At 61.4% G+C, this 23591-nt stretch overlaps 1 protein-coding gene across 1 annotated transcript; it reads left to right on the forward strand.

The window, feature by feature from the left end:
• Positions 1-201: 201 nt before the first annotated feature.
• Positions 202-8772, forward strand: LOC308052378 (SH3 domain-binding protein 5-like; the record flags this gene model as incomplete). Its single annotated transcript, XM_080364458.1, is given in 5 exon segments — positions 202-311; positions 313-361; positions 4119-4292; positions 7350-7567; positions 7569-8772. Coding segments are annotated over 5 exon segments (735 nt in total), but the record flags the coding sequence as incomplete, so codon positions are not given.
• Between the last annotated feature and the right edge of the window lie 14819 nt (positions 8773-23591).

The raw sequence follows: 23591 nt of genomic DNA on the forward strand, positions 1-23591 counted from the left end.
TGGCGGTTTTGGCTCATTGCAGGCGCAGCAGGAGACGCAGCGCGCGGTCTGGGGTGATTTGGGGATGATTTTGGGTTGATTTTGGGATGATTTGGGGATGATTTGGGGATGATTTTGGGGTGATTTTGGGTCGATTTTTGTCGATTTTGGCCGATTTTTGCCGATTTTGGGCTGATTTTGGGCGGATTTGGCTCATTGCAGGCGCAGCAGGAGACGCAGCTGGCGGCGCTGCGGTTCGAGCGCGCGGTGGGCACGCACGGCGCGGCGCGGGAGATGGTGGCGGTGGCCGAGCAGGGCGTGCTGGCCGGCAGAACGCCTGGACCCCACCTGGCAGGAGCTGCTCAACCACGCCACGGCCAAGGTGCCGCTGCAACCTATGGACCCCTATGGAACCCCATTGAACCCCCTATGGACCCCCATTGAACCCTATGGAACCCCATGGACCCCCTATGGACCCCCATTGAACCCCTATGGACCCCCATTGAACCCCTATGGAACCCCATGGACCCCCTATGGACCCCCATTGAACCCCTATGGACCCCTATGGACCCCCATTGAACCCCTATGGACCCCATTGAGCACCCATTGAACTCCTATGGAACCCTATGGACCCCCATTGAACCCCTATGGACCCCTATGGACCCCCATTGAACCCCTATGGACCCCCATTGAACCCCTATGGACCCCTATGGACCCCCATTGAACCCCTTATGGACCCCCATTGAACCCCCATTGACCCCCATGGAACCCTATAGAACCCCCATTGAACCCCTATGGACCCCCATTGAACCCCTATGGACCCCCCCATTGAATCCCTATGGAACCCTCATTGAACCCCTATTGAACCCTTATTAGACCCCCATTGAACCCCTATGGACCTCTCTGGACCCCCATTGAACCCCTGTGACCCCCATTGAACCCCTATGGACGCCCATTGAACCCCTATGGAACCCTCATTGAACCCCCTATTGAACCCCCATTGAACCCCTATGGATCCCTATGGAACCCTATGGATCCCCTAGGGACCCCCTATGGAACCCTCATGGACCCCCATGGAACCCTATAGAACCCCCATTGAACCCCTATGGAACCCTATGGACCCTCTGTGGACCCCCTATGGACCCCCTATGGAACCCTACAGAACCCCCATTGAACCCCCATTGAACGCCTATGGAACCCCCATTGAACCCCCCATTGAACCCCCATGGAACCTCCATTGATCCCCCATGCACCCCCCATTGAACCCCCATTGATCCCCTATGGACCCCCCATGGACCCCTACGGAACCCCTATGGACCCCTATGGACCCCCATTGAACCCCTATGGACCCCTATGGACCCCCATTGAACCCCCATTGATCCCTATGGACCCCCCATGGACCCCTACGGAACCCCTATGGACCCCCATTGAACCCCCATTGAACCCCTATGGACCCCCGCCGCCATTTGGAACTCTGAGGTGATTCTGGCGCCATTTTGCGTATTGAGGCGATTCTGCCGCCATTTTGTGTATTGAGGCAATTCTGCCGCCATTTTGTGTCTTGAGGTGATTCTGCCGCCATTTTGTGTCTTGAGGTGATTCTGCCGCCATTTTGTGTATTGATGCAATTCTGGCGCCATTTTGTGTCTTGAGGCGATTCTGGTGCCATTTTGTGTCTTGATGCAATTCTGGCGCCATTTTGTGTATTGAGGCGATTCTGGCGCCATTTTGTGTCTTGAGGCGATTCTGGTGCCATTTTGTGTATTGAGGCGATTCTGGCGCCATTTTGTGTCTTGAGGTGATTCTGCCGCCATTTTGTGTATTGAGGCGATTCTGCCGCCATTTTGTGTCTTGAGGTGATTCTGCCGCCATTTTGTGTATTGAGGCGATTCTGGTGCCATTTTGTGTATTGAGGCGATTCTGGCGCCATTTTGTGTCTTGAGGCGATTCTGCCGCCATTTTGTGTATTGAGGTGATTCTGCCGCCATTTTCTGTTTTGAGGCGATTCTGCCGCCATTTTGTGTCTTGAGGTGATTCTGGCGCCATTTGTGTCTTGAGGCGATTCTGCCGCCATTTTGTGTCTTGAGGCGATTCTGCCGCCATTTTGTGTATTTAGGCGATTCTGCCGCCATTTTGTGTCTTGAGGCGATTCTGCCGCCATTTTGTGTCTTGAGGCGATTCTGCCGCCATTTTGTGTCTTGAGGCGATTCTGCCGCCATTTTGTGTCTTGAGGCGATTCTGGTGCCATTTTGCGTCACCCCTACCGCCATTTTGAGGCAATTCTGCCGCCATTTTGCGTCCCCCCCCTCCACCATTTTGCGTCACCCCTGCTGCCATTTTGAGTCACCCCCTGCCACCATTTTGTGTCACTCCCGCCACCATTTTGCGTCTTGAGGCAAACCTGGCGCCATTTTGTGTATTGAGGCAATTCTGGTGCCATTTTGCGTCCCCCCCCTCCGCCATTTTGAGTCACCCCCGCCGCCATTTTGTGTCGCCCCCTGCCGCCATTTTGCGTCACCCCCGCCGCCATTTTGTGTCACCTCCACTGCCATCTTGTGTCTTGAGGCAAACCCGGCGCCATTTTGTGTACTGAGGCGATTCTGCCACCATTTTGTGTCCCCCCCTCCACCATTTTGTGTCACCCCCTGCCGCCATCTTGTGTCTTGAAGCAAACCCGGCGCCATTTTGTGTATTGAGGCGATTCTGCCGCCATTTTGTGTATTGAGGCGATTCTGGCGCCATTTTGTGTCTTGAGGCGATTCTGGTGCCATTTTGAGGTGCCCCCCGCCGCCATCTTGAGTCACCCCCCGCCGCCATTTTGCGTCACCCCCCTCCACCATTTTGCGTCCCCCCTGCCGCCATTTTGCGTCACCCCCTCCACCATTTTGTGGCGCCCCCGCTGCCATTTTGTGTCTTGAAGCAAACCGGGCACCATTTTGTGTATTGAGGCAATTCTGGCGCCATTTTGATGCACCCCCCGCCGCCATTTTGTGTCACCCATTTTGTGTCACTCCCTCCACCATTTTGCGTCACCCCCCACCGCCATTTTGCGTCCCTCCCTCCACCATTTTGTGTCACCCCCTCCGCCATTTTGAGTCACCCCCGCCGCCATTTTGTGTACTGAAGCGATTCTGCCGCCATTTTGTGTACTGAGGCGATTCTGCCGCCATTTTGCGCCCCCCCCTCCACATTTTGTGTCACCCCCTGCCGCCATTTTGAGTCTTGAGGCAAACCCGGCGCCATTTTGTGTTTTGAGGTGATTCTGGCGCCATTTTGTGTTTTGAGGCGATTCTGGTGCCATTTTGTGTTTTGAGGCGATTCTGCCGCCATTTTGTGTACTGAGGCAATTCTGGCGCCATTTTACATTCCCCCTCCACCATTTTGCATCCCCCCCTCCACCATTTTGTGTCTTGAGGGAAACCCGGCGCCATTTTGTGTTTTGAGGTGATTCTGGCAGCATTTTGAGGCGCCCCCCGCCGCCATTTTGTGTCACCCCCTCCGCCATCTTGAGTCACCCCCCTCCACCATTTTGAGCTACCCCTGCCGCCATTTTGTGTACTGAAGCAATTCTGGCGCCATTTTGTGTACTGAGGCGATTCTGCCGCCATTTTGCGTCCCCCCCTCCACCATATTGTCCCCTCCCCCCCGCCGCCATCTTGAGTCACCCCCTGCCGCCATTTTGTGTACTGAAGCGATTCTGCCGCCATTTTGTGTACTGAGGCGATTCTGCCGCCATTTTGCGTCCCCCCCTCCACCATTTTGCGTTCCCCCTCCACCATTTTGTGTCACCCCCTGCTGCCATTTTGAGGCGTCACCTGCCGCCATTTTGAGGCACCCCCGCCGCCATCTTGTATCTTGAAGCAAACCAGGCGCCATTTTGTGTATTGAGGTGATTCTGGTGCCATTTTGTGTTTTGAGGCGATTTTTGTGCCGCCATTTTGTGTGTTGAGGCCATTCTGGCGCCATTTTGAGGCACCACCCACCACCATCTTGTCCACCCCCTCCCGCCGCCATCTTGTCCCCCCCACCCCTCCCACCCCCCCCCATCCCCCTGTCCCCAACCCCCCCCCCCCGCCCCCTTTCCCCCCCCCTTGGCCGCCCCCCCACCCCAATTCGACGGCGTTTTGTCGTGGCGGCAGGTGAACGAGGCGGAGGAGGAGCGGGCGCGCAGCGAGCGGGAGCACCAGCGCGCCACGCGGCGCTGCCAGGAGGCCGAGGCGCGCGTGCAGGCGCTGCACAAGGCGCTGCGCCGCGCCATCCTCAAGAGCAAGCCCTACTTCGAGCTCAAGGCGCAGCTCGGACACGTCCTCGAGGTGCCCGGGGGGAAAATATGGGGGTTTGGGGGGGAAATAGGGGGGTTTGGGGGGGGAATATGGGGGTGTGGGGGGGAAAATGGCGGCGCCACCTGTGGGGCTGCAGGGAGGGAAAATGGCGGGAACGGGGGGGTCACCCTCGTTTGGGGGGGAAATGGGGGGTTTGGAGGGAATGGGGGGCTTGGGGGGTAATGGGGGTGTCTGGGGGGGAAATATGGGGGTTTAGGGGGGGAATATGGGGGTTTGGGGGGGAAAATGGCGGCGCCACCTGTGGGGCTGCAGGGAGGGAAAATGACGGGAACGGGGGGGTCACCCTTGTTTGGGGGGGGAAATGGGGGATTTGGGAGGGAATGGGGGGTTATGGGGGGTTTAGGGGAGTAAATAGGGGGGTGCTCGGGGGGGAAATATGGGGGTTTGGGGGGGAAATAGGGGGGTTTGGGGGGGGAATATGGGGGTTTGGGGGGGAAAATGGCGGCGCCACCTGTGGGGCTGCAGGAGGGAAAATGGCGGGAACAGGGGGTCACCCTCGTTTGGGGGGAAAATGGGGGGTTTGGGAGGGAATGGGGGGCTTGGGGGGTAATGGGGGTGTCTGAGGGGGAAATATGGGGGTTTAGGGGGGGAATATGGGGGTTTGGGGGGGAAAATGGCGGCGCCACCTGTGGGGCTGCAAGGAGGGAAAATGGCGGGAACGGGGGGGTCACCCTTGTTTGGGGGGGGAAATGGGGGATTTGGGAGGGAATGGGGGGTTATGGGGGGTTTAGGGGAGTAAATAGGGGGGTCGGGGGGGAAATATGGGGGTTTGGGGGGAAATAGGGGGGTTTGGGGGGGGAATATGGGGGTGTGGGGGGGAAAATGGCGGCGCCACCTGTGGGGCTGCAGGAGGGAAAATGGCGGGAACAGGGAGGTCACCCTTGTTTGGGGGGAAAATGGGGGGAAAATGGCGGGTACAGGGGGGTCACCCCTCGTTTGGGGGGGAAATGGGGGGGTTTGGGGGGGACATATGGGGGTTTGGGGGGGAATATGGGGGTTTGGGGGGGAAAATGGCGGCGCCACCTGTGGGGCTGCAGGGAGGGAAAATGGCGGGAACAGGGAGGTCACCCTCGTTTCGGGGGGAAATGGGGGGGAAAATGGCGGGTAAAGGGGGGTTACCTCTCATTTGGGGGGGTCTCCCCTCGTTTGGGGGGAAATGGGGGGGTTTGGGGGGGAAATATGGGGGTTGGGGGGGGAATATGGGGGTTTGGGGGGGAAAATGGCGGCACCACCTGTGGGGCTGCAAGGAGGGAAAATGGCGGGAATGGGGGGGTCACCCTCGTTTGGGGGGGAAATGGGGGGGAAAATGGCGGGTACAGGGGGGTCACCCCTCGTTTGGGGGGGAAATGGGGGGTTTGGGGGGGACATATGGGGGTTTGGGGGGGAATATGGGGGTTTGGGGGGGAAAATGGCGGCGCCACCTGTGGGGCTGCAGGGAGGGAAAATGGCGGGAACAGGGGGGTCACCCTCGTTTGGGGGGAAATGGGGGGTTTGGGGGGGAATAGGAGGGGAATGGGGGGTTTGGAGGGGGAAATATGGGGGTTTGGGGGGAAATATGGGGGTTTGGGGGGGAAAATGGCGGCGCCACCTGTGGGGCTGCAAGGAGGGAAAATGGCGGGAACAGGGGGGTCACCCTCATTTGGGGGATCACCCGCATTTGGGGGGTCACCCCTCATTTTGGGGTTTTCTCCTCACTTTTCTCTTCTTTTTTGGGTTTTCTCCTCATTTTTCTCCCCTTTCCCCTCACTTTGTGTCCCCGTTGTGTCTCTTTGTGTCCCCATTGTGTCCCTGTTCTGTGTCCCCATGGTGTCCCCATTGTGTCCCCGTCCCTGTTGTGTCCCCATGGTGTCCTGGTCCCCCTGGTGTCCCCATGATGTCCCCATTGTGTTCTTGTCCCTGTTGTGTCCCCGTTGTGTCCCTGTTGTGTCCCCATTGTGTCCCTGTCCCCATTGTGTCCCCGTTGTGTCCCCATTGTGTCCCTGTCCCTGTTGTGTCCCCATGGTGTCCCTGTCCCCATTGTGTCCCTGTGCCCGTCGTGTCCCCATGGTGTCCCCATTGTGTCCCTGTCCCTATTGTGTCCCCATTGTATCCCTGTCCCATGGTGTCCCCATGGTGTCCCTGACCCCGTTATGTCCCCATGGTGTCCCCATGGTGTCCCTGTTGTGTCACCATGGTGTCCCTGTTGTGTCCCCATGGTGTCCCCATTGTGTCCCTGTCCCTGTTGTGTCCCCATGGTGTCTCTGTCCCCATTGTGTCCCTGTGCCCATCGTGTCCCCATGGTGTCCCCATTGTGTCCCTGTCCCTATTGTGTCCCCTATTGTATCCCTGTCCCATGGTGTCCCCATGGTGTCCCTGTCCCCGTTGTGTCCCCATTGTGTCCCCATTGTGTCCCCCATTATGTCCCCGTTGTGTCCCTGTCCCCGTTGTGTCCCCATGGTGTCCCCATGGTGTCCCTGTTGTGTCCCTGTCCCCGTTATGTCCCCATGGTGTCCCCATGGTGTCCTTGTCCCTGTTGTGTCCCCATGGTGTCCCCATTGTGTCCCTGTCCCCGTTATGTCCCCATGGTGTCCCCATTGTGTCCCTGTTCTGTGTCCCCATGGTGTCCCCATGGTGTCCCCGTTGTGTCCCTGTCCCCATGGTGTCCCCATTGTGTCCCTGTTCTGTGTCCCCATGGTGTCCCCATTGTGTCCCTGTCCCCATGATGTCCCCCATTGTGTCCCTGTTCTGTGTCCCCATGGTGTCCCCGTTGTGTCCCTGTCCCCATGGTGTCCCCGTTGTGTCCCTGTCCCCATGGTGTCCCCATGGTGTCCCCATTGTGTCCCTGTTCTGTGTCCCCATGGTGTCCCCATTGTGTCCCTGTTCTGTGTCCCCATGGTGTCCCCATGGTGTCCCCGTTGTGTCCCTGTCCCCATGGTGTCCCCATGGTGTCCCCATTGTGTCCCCATTGTGTCCTGTTCTGTGTCCCCATGGTGTCCCCGTCGTGTCCCTGTCCCCGTTGTGTCCCCCCGGTGTCCCCCGGCGTCCCAGGAGCACAAGTCGCGGGTGACATCGCTGGAGCGGCTGGTGTCTCAGGCCAAGACGCGCTACTCGGTGGCGCTGCGCAACCTGGAGCAGATCAGCGAGCAGATCCACGCGCGCCGGCGCCTCCGCGCGGCCCCCGTGGGCGCCGAGAGCGGCCCCGGCGCCCCCCCCGGCCCCGGCGCCCCCGCCGGCGACCCCTCCGGCCACCGCGACGCCCCCCGACCCCGGCGACGCGGCCTCGCTGCTGAGCCTGCGCACCATCGCCTCCGACCTGCAGAAGAGCGACTCGGTGGAGCACCTGGCGGCCTTCGGCGACGCTGCCAGCCTGGACAGCGCCCGCGACCACGCGCCGGGGCAGCGCCCGCACCGCGGAGGGGCGCTCCGGCACCACCGCAGCGTCAGCCTCTGACCCCCGAAGAACCACCTTCTGAACCCCCAAACGGCTCCGGCACCACCGCAGCATCAGCCTCTGACCCCCGAAGAACCACCTTCTGAACCCCCAAACGGCTCCGGCACCACCGCAGCGTCAGCCTCTGACCCCCGAAGAACCACCTTCTGAACCCCCAAACGGCTCCCGGCACCACCACAGCGTCAGCCTCTGACCCCCAAAACGGCCTCTGAGCCCCAAAGAACCACCTTCTGAACCCCCAAAACGGCTCCGGCGCCACCATGGTGTCAACCTAGTGAACCCCCAAACGGCTCCGGCACCACCGCGGTGTCAGCCTGTGACCCCCAAAACGGCCTCTGAGCCCCAAAGAACCACCTTCTGAACCCCCAAACGGCTCCGGCACCACCGCAGCGTCAGCCTCTGAGCCCCAAAGAACCACCTTCTGAACCCCCAAAACGGCTCCAGCACCACCGCAGCGTCAACCTCTGAACCCCAAAACAACCTTCTGAACCCCAAACGGCTCCGGCACCACCACAGCGTCAACCTATGAACCCCAAAACAATCTTCTGAACCCCCAACCGGCTACGGCGCCACCGCGGCATCAGTCTATGAACCCCCAAACGGCTCCATCACCACCGCAGCGTCAACCTCTGAACCCCAAAACAACCTTCTGAACCCCCAACCGGCTCCGGCACCACCGCGGCGTCACCTGGACCCCAACCCACCTTCTGACCCCAAACCCACCCCCCGAGCCCCCAAATTCGCCCCCCGGGACCCCGGGAGCTGTTCATTGGACAAACTACGGGGGGGTCCCCAAACTTGGGGCTTTTTGGGGTGTTTCCCCCAAACCTGGGGGCGCTAATTGACGCCGTTAACGAAGCTGCATCAACCGGGACTCCGTCGCCCCCGTTTCCGGCCAAACGAGCCCGGTTGCGCTAATTAGGGGGAGGGTGTTAACTGGGGGGGGGAGGGGCCGTGATGAGAACCCGCTGGTTCGAGGCGGCCCCGGATTTGTACAAAACCGCCCGGAATCGCCCCAAAAACGGCGCCGGGAATAAAAATGGCTGGGATTGGCTATTAATGAGTCCTTAATGAGGCACTAAGGGCTGGGGGCGGGGCATGTTGTGGGACCAATAGGAAGCCATGAAATAGGCACTTCCGGTCCCTTTTCGCTTGACCACGCCCCTTCCGGTGTCGCGTTAAAGCGGCTCGAGTGGCAACCGGAAGTGAAGGGGAGATGGAGGATCAAGATGGCTGATTCAAGATGGCGGATCCAAGATGGCCGATCCAAGATGGCGGATCCAAGATGGCGGATTCAAGATGGCGGAGCCGCCCGTTTTCCCTTTAAAAAAAACCCCCAATTTAGGGCTTTGTAATTGGGCGTTTTCACAAAAACATCCATTTTAGGGCTTTGTAACTCGTTGTTTTCCCCCAAAATCCCAATTTTGGGTGTTTCCCACTGCGAAATTTCCCCGAAAAGCCCGAATTTGGGGGTTTGTGAAAAATCCCCCCCCGGAAGCATCAAAAAATGGGGGAAAAACCCTCAAACCTGCGATTTTGACCCAAAAACGAGGAGGAAATGGGGAGTGGGACCCAGCGCCGCTTTATTTCTGCTCCAAAGTCCCCAAAACCCACGAAAACACCCCAAAAAAACCCCAAATCCGCCCCGTTTGGGCCATTCGGGGCATTTTCCGCCGTTTCCCCCCAAAACGCGTCCCCAAATTTCCCCCAATTTCTCCGTTTTTAGCACCAAATTTCCAGCTTCATTTTCACGTTTTTTCCTCAACTTTTTCTTGCGAATTTTCGAACCAAATTTCAACATTTTTTAGATTTTCCCCATTTTTTCCCTATTTCGCCGGTTTTTTCCCCTTTTTTTTCCCCTCCCCCGCTATTTCCGACCCATTTTTGGCTTTTCCGCCGCGATTCTGCCCGTTTTCCAGCCGAAAAAGCCCCAATTTGGGCCATTTTGACCCATTTCCCAACGGCCATTTTCTCCTTTTTTACCGTTTTTTAATCACTGACCAAAAACCAACATTTTCAGCCTTAATTTTGGGGGGAAAACTTGGAATTCGGCGAGTTCCGGAGGACGCGGAGACGGCGCCGGGGGGGGCTTCCCGCCCTAATTAGCGAGATCGGCCCCGCCCCTAATTAACAAGGTCGTTAATTACCCAACGAGGTGGGAAGAGCCAACGATGGGTCTTTGACACCAACTCCAGTTGGGTCTTTGGGGTCAAAACCAGTTGGGGGAGGGGCCGGGGAGACCGGGAGGGGGGCGGAGCCAAGAGGGGAACCTCCCCACCCCCTAATTAGCGAGATTGGCCCCTCCCCTAATTAACAAGGTCATTAATTACCCAACGAGGTGGGAAGACCCAACAATGGGTCTTTGAACCCAACCCCAGTTGGGTCTTTGACCCCAACCCCATTGGGTCTTCATGGTTGACTCTGGTTGGCTGCGTGAGCTCGATGCCCATTGGCTGAGGGCCTGGGGAGGGCGGGATGAGGGCGGAGCCACCGAATGAGTGTGACATCTCCATGCCCTAATTAACAAGGTCGCTAATTACCCAAGGAGGCGGGAAGACCCAACGATGGGTCTTGATATGAACCCCAGTTGGGTCTTTGACATCAACCCCGTTGGGTCTCGGGGTGAACTCCAATTGGCTGCGTGAGCTCGACGCCCATTGGCCGATGGCCCAGGGGGCGTGGCCAGCGCTCCAAGCCCCTCCCCCGCGCCCGTTCCCGCTCAGTTGCCGAGCGGCGGTAACGGCCCCGGGGGGAGGGGCCGCGCGGGGAAGGGGAGGGGCCAGGGCAGCTCCAGCGCCGCCCCCGCCCCCAGCGGGGCCAGCGATTGGCCGGGGGGCCCCCCCAGCGGCGCCAAGGGGGCGGGGCCGGCTCCGGCGCCCTCGGCCTTTCCCGGCGCGGCGGCGGCGCCGCCGTGGGTGCGGTGGTGCCGGTTGAGGTGGGAGCTGCGGCTGAAGCTCTTGCCGCAGTGCCCGCAGCGGTACGGCTTCTCGCCCGTGTGCACGCGCTGGTGGATGGTGAGTTCCGAGCGCTGGATGAAGCTCTTGCCGCACTCGCCGCAGCGGTACGGCTTCTCGCCCAGGTGGATGCGCTGGTGCTTGATGAGGTTGGACGACACGCTGAAGCACTTGCCGCAGTCGCCGCAGCGGTACGGCTTCTCGCCCGTGTGCATGCGCCGGTGCTTGGTGAGGTCGGACTTCTGGATGAAGCCTTTGCCGCAGTCGCCGCACTTGTACGGCTTCTCGCCCAGGTGCGTGCGCTGGTGCTTCACCAGGTTGGAGCGCACGCCGAAGCTCTTGCCGCAGTCCCCGCAGGCGAACGGCTTCTCGCCGCTGTGCACGCGCCGGTGCTTGGCCAGCGCCGCGCTGCGCCCGAAGCTCTTGCCGCACTCGCCGCACGCGTACGGCCCGTCCCCGGTCTGCGTCGCGCGGTGCTTCACGGCGCCGCCGCGCCGCCCGCCGCCCTCCCCCCGCGCCCAGCGCCCGCAGCCGCCGCAGCCCCCGCACGCCGCCGGCCGCTCCGCGTGGACGCGCCGGTGCCGCTCCAGGTGCGAGCTCTGCGAGAAGCTCTTGCCGCAGTCGCCGCAGCCGAACGGCTTCTCCCCGGCGTGGATGCGCCGGTGCCGGTCCAGGTGGGAGCTCCACGAGAAGCTCTTGCCGCACTCGCCGCACTCGTACGGCTTCGACGACGCCTCGCCCGCCGGCGCCTTCTTGGCCAACGCGGCGCCGCGCTCGGACGGCGCCGCGCTCGCGTCGTTTGGCATCGTCGACTCGTCGGGCGTCTCGTTGGCCAACGCCGCGCTCTTGGCGAACGTCTTGCCACACTCGCACAGTCTCCCCATTGGCTCGTTGGGTGTCATTGACTCATTGGGCGTCTCGTTGGCCAACGCCGCGCTCTTGGCGAACGTCTCGCCGCACTCGCAGGGTCTCCCCATTGGCTCGTTGGGCGTCTTGTTGGCCAACGCCGCGCTCTTGGTGAACGTCCCGCCGCACTCGCAGGGTCTCCCCATTGGCTCGTTGGGTGTCATTGACTCATTGGGCATCTCATTGGCCAACGCCGCGCTCTTGGCCAAGATGGCGCACTCACACGGCTTCCCCATTGGCTCGTTGGGTGTCATCGGCTCATTGGGCGTCTCGTTGGCCAACGCCGCGCTCTTGGTGAACATCCTGCCACACTCGCACAGTCTCCCCATTGGCTCGTTGGGTGTCATTGACTCATTGGACGTCTCATTGGCCAACGCCGCGCTCTTGGCCAAGACGCCGCAATCGCACGGCTTCCCCATTGGCTTGTTGGGCGTCTCGTTGGCCAATCCTGCGCTCTTGGCCAAGACACTGCGGCACTCACATTGTCTCCCCATTGGCTCATTGGGCATCATTGACTCATTGGCCATCTCGTTGGCCAACGCCGCGCTCTTGGTGAACGTCTTGCCACACTCGCACAGTCTCCCCATTGGCTCATTGGGGTGCCATTAGCTCATTGGTCATCTCATTGGCCAACACCGCGCTCTTGGTGAACGTCTTGCCACACTCGCACAGTCTCCCCATTGGCTCATTGGTCATCATCGACTCATTGGCCATGTCATTGGCCAACACCGCGCTCTTGGCCAAGACACCGCGGCACTGGCACGGCTTCCCCATTGGCCCATTGGCCGCCTTCTTCTTCCCCAACGCGCTCTTTGCCGACACATCGCCGCGCTCCGGGCCCTTTTTGGGGCACTGGGCGCACCGGCACGCGGCCGCGTTGGCGCCGCCGGCGTTGCCGTGCGTGCGCCGGTGCCGCTCCAGGTGCGAGCTCCAGCTGAAGCTCTTGCCGCACTCGCGGCACACGTACGGCTTCTCGCCGGTGTGGATGCGCCGGTGCCGCTCCAGGTGCGAGTTCCAGTTGAACCCTTTGCCGCAGTCGCCGCACTTGAACGGCTTCTCCTCCAGGTGCGACTTTTGGTGCTTCACCAGCGCCGCGCTGCCCGAGAAGCTCTTACCGCACACGCCGCACTGGCACGGCGCCGCGGCGCCGTGGACGCGCCGGTGCTGGATGAACGCCGACCCCGCGCCGAACGTCTTGGGGCAGTCGGGGGCACTTATAGGGGTGTTCGCCGGGGCGCCGCGCGGCGCTGCCGGCGCCGCCGTTTGGTGAAGGCGAACGCCAGCGCTTTGCCGCAGTCGTGGCACCGCGCCGCGCGCGCCGGGAACTTGGGGAAGCCGCGGCGCGCGGATTTGGCGGCGCGTTTTGGACGCCGGCGGCGCCGCGGGGCGAACCGGGGGCGCCGGCGCACCGGGGCCGGCGGGTTTGGCGCCGGTGGGTTTGGGCGGCGCCGCGGACGGTGGTTGTGCCGGTTGTGCCGGTTGTTGTGCCGGTTGTGCCGGGGCGGGGGCGTCGTCCTCGGGGTCGCTCGGCAACGCGGCGTCTGCGGCGGAAAACGGGGGGGGGGGGGTCACGGGGGGGACGATCCAGGGGGTTTTGGGGACGATCTAATGGGTTTGGGGACAATCCAATGGGTTTGGGGACAATCCAATGGGGTTGGTGACAATTCAATGGGTTGGGGACAATCCAATGGGTTTGGGGACAATCCAATGGGTTGGTGACAATTCAATGGGTTGGGGACAATCCAATGGGTTTGGGGACAATCCAATGGGTTTGGGGACAATCTAATGGGTTTGGGGACAATCTAATGGGTTTGGGGACGATCCAATGGGTTTGGGGACGATTCAATGAGTTTGGGGGCAATCTAATGGGTTTGGGGACGATCCAATGGGTTTTGGGGACGATTCAATGAGTTTGGGGGCAATCTAATGGGTTTGGGGACGATCCAATGGGTTGGGGACGATTCAATGAGTTGGGGACAATCCAATGGGTTTTGGGGACAATCCAATGGGTTTTGGGGACGATTCAATGGGTTTGGGGACAATCCAGTGGGGTTGGGGACGATCCAACAGGGTTGGGGTCACCTCATGAGTTTTGGGGACAATCTCATGACTTTTGGGGCCAATCCAATGGTTTTGGGGCCACCTCAAGGGTTTTGGTGACAATCCAAGGGTTTTGGGGCCAATCTCATGGGCTTTTGGGCAACCTCATGACTTTTGGGGACAATCTCATGAGTTTTGGGGCAACCTCAAGGGTTTTGGGGCCAATCCAATGGTTTTGGGGCCAACCTCAATGGTTTTGGTGACAATCTCATGGCTTTTGGGCAACCTCAAGGGTTTTGGGGACAATCTCCTGGTTTTGGGTGCATTTTGGGGCGGATCTCCCCGGTTTTGGGTGCGTTTTGGGGCGGATCTGCTGGTTTTGGGTGCATTTTGGGGCAGATCTGTCAGTTTTGGGCGCATTTTGGGGCGGATCTCCCCGTTTTGGGTGCGTTTTGGGGCGGATCTGCTGGTTTTGGGTGCATTTTGGGGCAGATCTGTCCCAGTTTTGGGCGCATTTTGGGGCGGATCTCCCCGGTTTTGGGTGCGTTTTGGGGCGGATCTGCCCAGTTTTAGGCACGTTTTGGGGCGGATCTCCTGGTTTTGGGTTCATTTTGGGGCAGATCTGCCCAGTTTTGGGGCGGATGTGCCGGTTTTGGGTTCATTTTGGGGCGGATCTCCCCGGTTTTGGGTTCATTTTGGGGCGGATCTCCCCAGTTTTGGGTTCATTTTGGAGCGGATCTGCTGGTTTTGGGTGCATTTTGGGGCGGATCTCCCCAATTTTGGCTGCGTTTCGGGGGGTCCCCACTCACCGCGGCCCAGCGCCCTGCGGTGCGACTCGGCGAAGGCGGTGATGCGCGGCCAGCTGATGGCGATCTCCTCGGCTGCCCAAAAACGCCCCGATTCAGCGCTTTCCGCCCCAAAAATGCCCAGAGGGACCCAGGAATGCCCCCAGGGACCCAGGAATGCCCCAGGGGACCCAGGAGTGCCCCCAGGGACCCAGAAACACCTCAGGGACCCGGGGAATGCCCCCACGGACCCAGGAGTGCCCCAGGGACCCAGGAGTGCCCAGAGGGACCCAGGAATGCCCAAGGGACCCAGGAATGCCCCAGGGGCCCAGAAATGCCCAGAGGGACCCAGGAGTGCGAGAGGGACCCAGGAATGCCCCAGGGACCCAGGAATGCCCAAGGGACCCAGGAGTAACCCAGGAGTGCGAGAGGGACCCAGGAATGCCCCAGGGACCCAGGAATGCCCCAGGGACCCAGGAATGCCCAGAGGGACCCAGGAATGCCCAGAGGGACCCAGGAGTACCCAGAGGGACCCAGGGATGCCCCAGGGACCCAGGAATGCCCCAGGGACCCAGGAATGCCCAGAGGGACCCAGGAATGCGCCCCAGGGACCCAGGAATGCCCAGAGGGACCCAGGAGTGCCCAGAGGGACCCAGGGATGCCCCAGGGACCCAGGGATGCCCAGAGGGACCCAGGAGTGCCCAGAGGGACCTAGGAATGCCCCAGGGACCCAGGAGTGCCCAGAGGGACCCAGGGATGCCCCAGGGACCCAGGGATGCCCAGAGGGACCCAGGAGTGCCCAGAGGGACCCAGGAGTGCCCCAGGGACCCAGGAACGCCCAGAGGGACCCAGGAACGCTCAGAGGGACCCAGGAGTGCCCAGAGGGACCCAGGGATGCCCCAGGGACCCAGGAATGCCCCAGGTACCCAGGACCGCTCAGAGGGACCCAGGAATGCCCCCCGGGGTGTGATGAGGTGACCGACCCTCCCGCCAATTAGCGGTAATTAATGGCGCTCAATTGGGGGCCGCTAACGAGCTCACCCAGGGAGATGACGCTCTCGTAGCTCTCCTGCATCTCGGCGGGGGGGGGGCGGCCCCTTTTGGGGTTCGGGGGGGTCCCCGGGTCCTGTAACACAATGGGCTCCAATTGGGGCTCAAACCCCCCCAAAAAAGGGGAATGTGAGGAAATACTTAATTCATAAAATTATAATATAGGGAAATGGGGGGGGGAATATGGGGGGGCAGGGAAATGAATGGGGGGGGCATGGGAATGAATGGGGGGGCGTGGGAATGAATGGGGGGGCGTGGGAATGAATGGGGGGAGTGGGAATGAATGGGGGGACATGGGAATGAATGGGGGACATAGAAATTAATGGGGGGGCGTGGGAATGAATGGGGGGACATGGAAATGAATGGGGGGGCGTGGGAATGAATGGGGGGGCATAGGAATGAATGGGGGGACGTGGGAATGAATGGGGGGGCAGGGGAATGAATGGGGGGGCGTGGGAATGAATGGAGGGACATAGGAATGAATGGGGGGGCGTGGGAATGAATGGGGGGGCGTGGGAATGAATGGGGGACATAGAAATTAATGGGGGGGCGTGGGAATAAATTGGGGGACATGGAAATGAATGGGGGGGCATAGGAATGAATGGGGGGCAGGGGAATGAATGGGGGGACATAGGAATGAATGGGGGGCAGGGGAATGAATGGGGGGACATAGGAATGAATGGGGGGGCGTGGGAATGAATGGGTGGGCATAGGAATGAATTGGGGGCTGTGGGAATGAATGGGGGGGCGTGGGAATGAATGGGGGGACATAGGAATGAATGGGGGGCAGGGGAATGAATGGGGTGGACATAGGAATGAATGGGGGGACATAGGAATGAATGGGGGGGCAGGAGAATGAATGGGGGGACATGGGAATGAATGGGGGGAGTGGGAATGAATGGGGGGCAGGGGAATGAATGGGGGGACATAGGAATGAATGGGGGGGCATAGGAATGAATGGGGGGCAGGGGAATGAATGGGGGGGCGTGGGAATGAATGGGGGGGCGTAGGAATGAATGGGGGGGCGTGGGAATGAATGAGGGGCCGTGGGAATAAATGGGGGGCAGGGGAATGAATGGGGGGGTGTGGGAATGAATGGGGGGGACATAGGAATGAATGGGGGGGCGTGGGAATGAATGGGGGGGACAGGAAAATGAATGGGGGGGCGTGGGAATGAATGGGGGGACATAGGAATGAATGGGGGGCAGGGGAATGAATGGGGGGCGTGGGAATGAATGGGGGGGGCGTGGGAATGAATGGGGAGACATGGGAATGAATGGGGGGACATAGGAATGAATGGGGGGGCATGGGAATGAGTGGGGGGGGGCGTGGGAATGAATGGGGAGACATGGGAATGAATGGGGGGACATGGGAATGAATGGGGGGACATTGACATGAATGGGGGGGGACGGAAAGAAACGGGGGGGATGGAAATAAAGGGGGACATAGAAATAAATGGGGGGACATAGAAATAAATGGGGGGGGATGGAAATAAATGGGGGAAGGGATGGAAATAAATGGGGGGGGGATGGAAATAAAGGGGGGACCCGGAAAATCGGGGGGGGGGCGGATTTCAAATGGGGGAAAATGTTGGAACCGGGGGGGGCGAACCCCGCGATTTTTGTTGAAAACGGGGGGAAAAAGCCGCGAAAACGGGACAAAAAGGAAGCGGGGGGGGGGGGAGGGGCGGGGGGGGCGCGGGGGGGACCCCGATTTTCCCGATTCGGGGGTGGGTGCGGCCCATCCCCCCGCCCCTCCCCCCCCCCTCCCCGTTACCTGGAGATGCGAAGGCGCCGGGAAGCGGGGGGGGGGGGGGCGGTGGATTTTGGGTTGATTTGGGGGTTTTTTGGGGGCGGGGGGGGCGGATCGGGGGCGGGGGGGGCGGCGGGGGGGGGGGGGAGGGGCTGTTTGTCCGTCGGCTCCGTGTGTCCGGACGCACAGGAAGGGGCGGGGGGAGGGGCGAGGTGGGGGGGGGGGACAGGAAATTGAGGGGGGGGATGCACGGGGGGAGGAGGGGAAGTGGGGGAGGGGGAGCGGGGGGGGGGGGACGCGCGAGCGCCCACGAGTCGCCGCCGGAGCCGCTTTTGTCGCCGGGCTGTCCCCTCCCCCCCCCCCCCAAAAGGTAACGGGGCGACCCCCCCCGCATTGACCCCCCCGCATTGACCCCCCCATTACCCCCCCCCCATATTGACCCCCCATTGACCCACATCGGGACCCCCCGCCCCTCCCCCCCCCCCGGGCCCCGCCCGCCTTTGTCCCCGCGCGGGGGGAGGGGGGGCCCTATAGACCCTATAGAGCCCATGGGGGGCGGGGGGGGGTCCCTATGTTCCCTATAGAGCCCATGGGGGGCGGGGGGGGCCCCTCTGTCCCCTATAGAGCCCATGGGGGGCGGGGGGGGCCCCTCTGTCCCCTATAGAGCCCATGGTGGGGTGGGGGGGGGGCCCTCTGTCCCCTATAGAGCCCATAGTGGGGTAGGGGGGGCCCTCTATCCCCTATAGAGCCCATAGGAGTCTGGGGGTTTCCTATGTCCCTGGGGGGCCCCCTCTGTCCCCTATAGAGCCCATGGGGGGCGGGGGGGGGTCCCCACTGTCCCCTATGGAGCTCATGGGGGTCCTTCCATTCCCTATAGATCCAGTGGGGGGGTCGGGGGGGTCCTTCTGTCCCCTATAGAGTCCATAGGAGTCTAGGGGGGTTCCTATATCCCTGGGGGGGCCCCTCTGTCCCCTATAGAGCCCATGGGAGGCAGGGGGGCCCCTCTGTCCCCTATGGAGCTCATGGGGGTCCTTCCATCCCCTATAGATCCAATGGGGGGGTCGGGGGGGTCCCTCTGTCCCCTATAGAGCCCATAAGAGTTTGGGGGCTCCCTATATCCCTGGGGGGGCCCCTCTGTCCCCTATAGAGCCCATGGGGGGCGGGGGGGTCCCCACTGTCCCCTATGGAGCTCAGAGGGGGTCCCTCCATTCCCTATAGATCCAATGTGGGGGTTGGGGGGGTCCTTCTGTCCCCTATGGAGCCCATAGGAGTCTGGGGGTTCCCTATATCCCTGGGGGGGTCCCTCTGTCCCCTATAAGGCCCATAAGAGTCTGGGGGGGTCCCTATATCCTCGGGGGGGTCCCTCTGTCTCCTATAGAGCCCATAGGAGTCTGGGGGGGTCCCTATGTCTCGGGGGGTTCCTCCATCCCCTATAGATGCAATAGGGGGTTTGGGGGTGTCACTCTGTCCCCTATGGAGCCCGGGGGGGTCGGAGGGTCCCTGCGTCCCCTATAGAGCCCATAGGGGCTGATTCTGGGGGGTCTGCAGGGGGTCCCCGCGATGGAGCCGGAGCCCACGGTGGATTTGGGGGGTGACGGAGACGCTGGGAACCCCCCGATGACACACGGTGAGTGATTGGGGGGACCCCAAGAATGGGATCGACCCCCAAGAATGGGATCGACCCCCCTGAATGGGATTGACCCCTAAGATTGAGATTGACCCCCCCCAAACTGGGATTGACCCCCCCAGACTGGGACTGACCCCCAAACTGGGATCGACTCCCCCCAACTGGGATTGACCCCCCCAAACTGGGATTGACACCCCCAGACTGGGACTGACCCCCAAACTGGGATCGACCCCCCCAACTGGGATTGACCCCCCCCAAACTGGGATTGACCCCCAAGAATGGGATTGAACCCCCAGACTGGGACTGACCCCCCAAACTGGAATTCACTCCCAAGAATGGGATTGACCCCCCAAACTGGGATTGACCCCCCAGACTGGGATTGACCCCCCAGACTGGGATTGAACCCTCAGACTGGGCTTGACCCCCCAAATGGGGATTGACCCCCCAATACCGCGACCGACCCCCCAACTCCACCACCGCCCCCTTCTGGCCCCCCAGGTGCATCGAGTGACCCCGAAACCCTGGAGCCGGATCCATCCCCAACAGCGGGTGACCCCGAAACCCCGGAGCCGGATCCGTCCCCAGAACCGGGAGACCCTGAAATCCTGGAGCAGGATCCATCCCCACCACCCGGTGACCCCGAAACCCCGGAGCCGGATCCATCCCCAGAACCGGGAGACCCCAAAACCCCGGAGCTGGACCCACCCCCAGTGTCAGGTGACCCTGAAATCCTGGAGCGGGATCCATCCCCACCACCAGGTGACCCTGAAATCCTGGAGCCAGATCCATCCCCACCACTCGGTGACCCCGAAACCCCGGAGCTGGATCCAACCCCAGTGTCAGGTGACCCTGAAATCCCGGAGCTGGACCCACCCCCAGTGTCAGGTGACCCTGAAATCCTGGAGCGGGATCCATCCCCACCACCAGGTGACCCCGAAATCCTGGAGCAGGATCCATCCCCGGTGTCGGGTGACCCCGAAATCCTGGAGCAGAATCCATCCCCAATGTCAGGTGACCCCGAAATCCTGGAGCAGGATCCATCCCCAGCGTCGGGTGACCCCGAAACCCCGGAGCCGTCCCCAGTGTCGGGCGACCCCGAAATCCTGGAGCTGGACCCGTCCCCACCACCAGTGGACACCGAAATCCTGGAGCTGGACCCCTCCCCGTTATCGGACGACCCCGAAATCCTGGAGCTGGACCCGACGTCCCCGCTGGGTCCCCGCAGAGGCGCCGCGGGCCGGGGGACGCTGCGCTGGACCGTGGTGCAGCAGCTGGAGCCGCCCGCCGGCAAATCCGGCGCCTCCTTCCCGCCGTTCAAGAGCATCATCGTCCTGCAGAAGAGCTACGAGTGCGGCGAGTGCGGCAAGAGCTTCAGCTGCCGCTCGCACTTCGGCAAACACCGGCGCACGCACACGGGCGAGCGGCCCTTCCGCTGCCGCCACTGCGGCAAGAGCTTCAACGTCAGCTCCAACCTCTACCGGCACCAGCGCGCGCACGCGGGCGCCGGCGCCGCCGCAGCCGCCCCGGCCACGCCGCCGTTCCGCTGCGAGCGCTGCGGCAAGGGATTCACCCTCAGCTCCAACCTGCACCGGCACCGGCGCGCGCACGGCGAGGAGGCGGCGGTTGCCGACTACGCCAACGTTGACACTGCCCACTACGCCAAGCTTGACACTGCCAACTACGCCAATGTTGACACTGCCAACTACGCCAGCTGTTGACACTGCCAACTACGCCAACATTGTCACTGCCGACTACGCCAACGCGAGCGGGGCCGGCTGCTCCAACGCTGCCGGTGCCGCCGGCGGCGAGCGCGGCGCCGTTCCACTGCGCCCACTGCGGGAAGAGCTTTCTGGTGGAGCTCGCACTGGGAGCGTCACCGGCGCGTCCACACGGGCGAGCGGCCCTACCAGTGCCCCGAGTGCGGCAAGAGCTTCAGCCGCAGCTCCCCACCTGTACCGGCACCAGCGCACGCACGCCGGCGGCCGCTCCTACATCTGCAAGCTACTGCGGGCGCAGCTTCGGCAGCACCGTGCGCTTCGAGCGGCACCAGCGCACCCACACGGGCCGGCGGCCCTACAAGTGCACCCAGTGCCGCAAGAGCTCGGCGACGGGCCGGCGCTGGTGAAGCACCAGCGGCTGCACCTGGGCGAGGCGGCGCTGGGGCCGGCGCGGCGCCAACCGCGAGAAGCCGTACCGCTGCGGCCACTGCGGCAAGAGCTTCTCGTGGTTGCTCGCACTGGGAGCGGCACCAGCGCATCCACACCGGCGAGCGGCCCTACCAGTGCGGGGACTGCGGGAAGCGCTTCGGGAGGACGTCGCACCTGTACCGGCACCAGCGCACGCACGCCGGCGGACAAAACCCCACGTGTGCGGCGACTGCGGGAAGAGCTTCAACAGCACCCTGCACTTCCAGAAGCACCAGCGCGCCACGGCGGCGCGCGGGGGGGAGGGGGAGGCGGCGGGGGGGGGCGCGGCGCTTCGGAGGGGGCGGCGCGCGGGCCCGGCGGGGGGCGCGGGGGCGCGGGAAGGGGGCGGCGGGGGAGGGGGCGGCGGCGCTCTGAGGGGGATGGGCGCGGTGGTTGACCCCATTGGGTTGACCCCATTGGGTTTGAGTGTGTTGGGTTGACCTGTTGGGTTGAGCCCATTGGGTTGAGCCCGTTGGGTTGACCTGTTGGGTTGGCGCTGTTGGGTTGACCTGTTGTCTTGACCCCCATTGGGTCGGCCCATTGGGTTGACCCATTGGCTTGACCCCCCATTGTCTTGACCCCCATTGGGTTGACCCGTTGTCTTGATTCCCATTGGCTTGACCCCTTTGGGTTGACCCGTTGGGTTGACCCATTGGCTTGACCCCCATTGGCTTGACCCCCATTGGTTGGCCAATTGGGTTGACCCATTGTCTTGACCCCCATTGTCTCCACCCCCATTTGCTTGACCCCCATTGGGTTGACTCATTGGATTGACCAATTGGCTTGACCCATTGGGTTGACCCCCATTGGGTTGACCCATTGGGTTGATCCCCATTGGCTTGACCCCCATGGAGTTGGCCAGCTGGGTGGGCCCGTGGGGTTGACCCCATTGTCTTGACTCCCATTGTCTTGACTCCCATTGGCTTGACCCCCATTGGGTTGACTCATTGGGTTGACCCATTGGCTTGACTCCCATTGGCTTGACCTCTGTTGGGTTGACCCCCATTGGGTCGATCCATTGGGTTGACCCCATTGGGTTGACCCCCATTGGGTTGACCCATTGGGTTGACTCTCATTGGGTTGACCCCCATTGGGTTGACCCGTTGGGTTGCCCCCCATTGTCTTGACTCCCATTGGGTTGGCCAATTGGGTCGGGCCATGGGGTTGATCCTATTGTCTTGACCGCCATTGTCTTGACCCCCCCATTGTCTTGCCCCCCATTGGGTTGACCCATTGGGTTGACGCCATTGTCTTGACCCCCATTGAGCTGGTCAATTGGGTTGGCCCATGGGGTTGACCACATTGTCTTGACCCCCAATGTCTTGACCCCCATTGGGTTGATCCATTGGGTTGGCCCATGGGGTTGACCCATTGTCTTGACCCCCATTGTCTTGACCCCCCATTGTCTTGCCCCCCTCATTGGGTTGACCCATTGGGCGCCCCCAAGATGGCGGCGCCGGGGCCGTAGTTTCAATAGGTAGAGTAGCTGGGTAGGTGGGGGCGGGGAGGACGGAGACGGGGCCGGGGGGGGCAGGCGGGAAGATTTGGGGTCCCCCCACTAGGAAAGTCCAACTGTGGGGGGAGAAACCACCTCTGGAGGGGGGGGGAACCACCTCTAGGGGGGGGTGGAACCACCTATGGGGGGGGGAACCACCTCTGGGCGGGGGGGGGGAACCACTTGGGGGGGGGGGGGGGGCACTGATTCCTCCCCCAGTTTGGCGACACCCCCGGGTCCGAGGTGGTTCGGTCCCCGCGGGGGGGGGGCTCGACGCTTAATTTAAGGTATTTATTGTATTTATTGGCCCCCGGGGGGACCCGGACACAGATTTGGGGCCATTTCTGGTGGTTTTGGTCCCGGACACAGATTTGGGGCCGTTTCTGGTGGTTTTGGGGTCCCGGCTCTTCCCGCTTGTTTTTGTGAATAAAATTGTAGAATAGAGAAAACGCGGCAGCGGATTCTGGGGGGATTTGGGGCATTTTGGGGCATTTGGGGGGATTTGGGGCATTTTGGGGGATTTGGGGCATTTTTGGGGTGGGGATTTGGGGCATTTTTAGGTGTTTTGGCGCATTTTGGGTCAGGATTTGGGTCCTTTTTGGGGTGTTTTTGGCTCATTTTGGGTCGGGATTTGGGTCATTTTTGGGGTGTTTTGGGTCGGGATTTGGGTCATTTTTTGGGTATTTTGGCTCATTTTTGGGATGTTTTGGGTCATTTTTGGCTCATTTTGGGTCGGGATTTGGGTCATTTTTGGTGTTTTGGCTCATTTTTTTGGGTGTTTTGGGTCATTTTTTGGCCGTTTTGGTTCATTTTTGGGGTCGGATTTGGGTCACTTTTGGGTGTTTTGGCACATTTTGGGTCAGGATTTGGGTCCTTTTTGGGGTGTTTTGGCTCATTTTGGGTCGGGATTTGGGTCATTTTTGGGGTGTTTTGGGGTCGGGATTTGGGTCATTTTTTGGGTATTTTGGCTCATTTTTGGGATGTTTTGGGTCATTTTTGGCTCATTTTGGTCGAGATTTGATCATTTTTGGTGTTTTGGTTCAT

The sequence above is a fragment of the Nesoenas mayeri genome (assembly GCF_963082525.1).
Source record: "Nesoenas mayeri genome assembly, contig: SCAFFOLD_101, whole genome shotgun sequence".
NCBI classification, from domain to species: Eukaryota; Metazoa; Chordata; class Aves; order Columbiformes; family Columbidae; genus Nesoenas; species Nesoenas mayeri.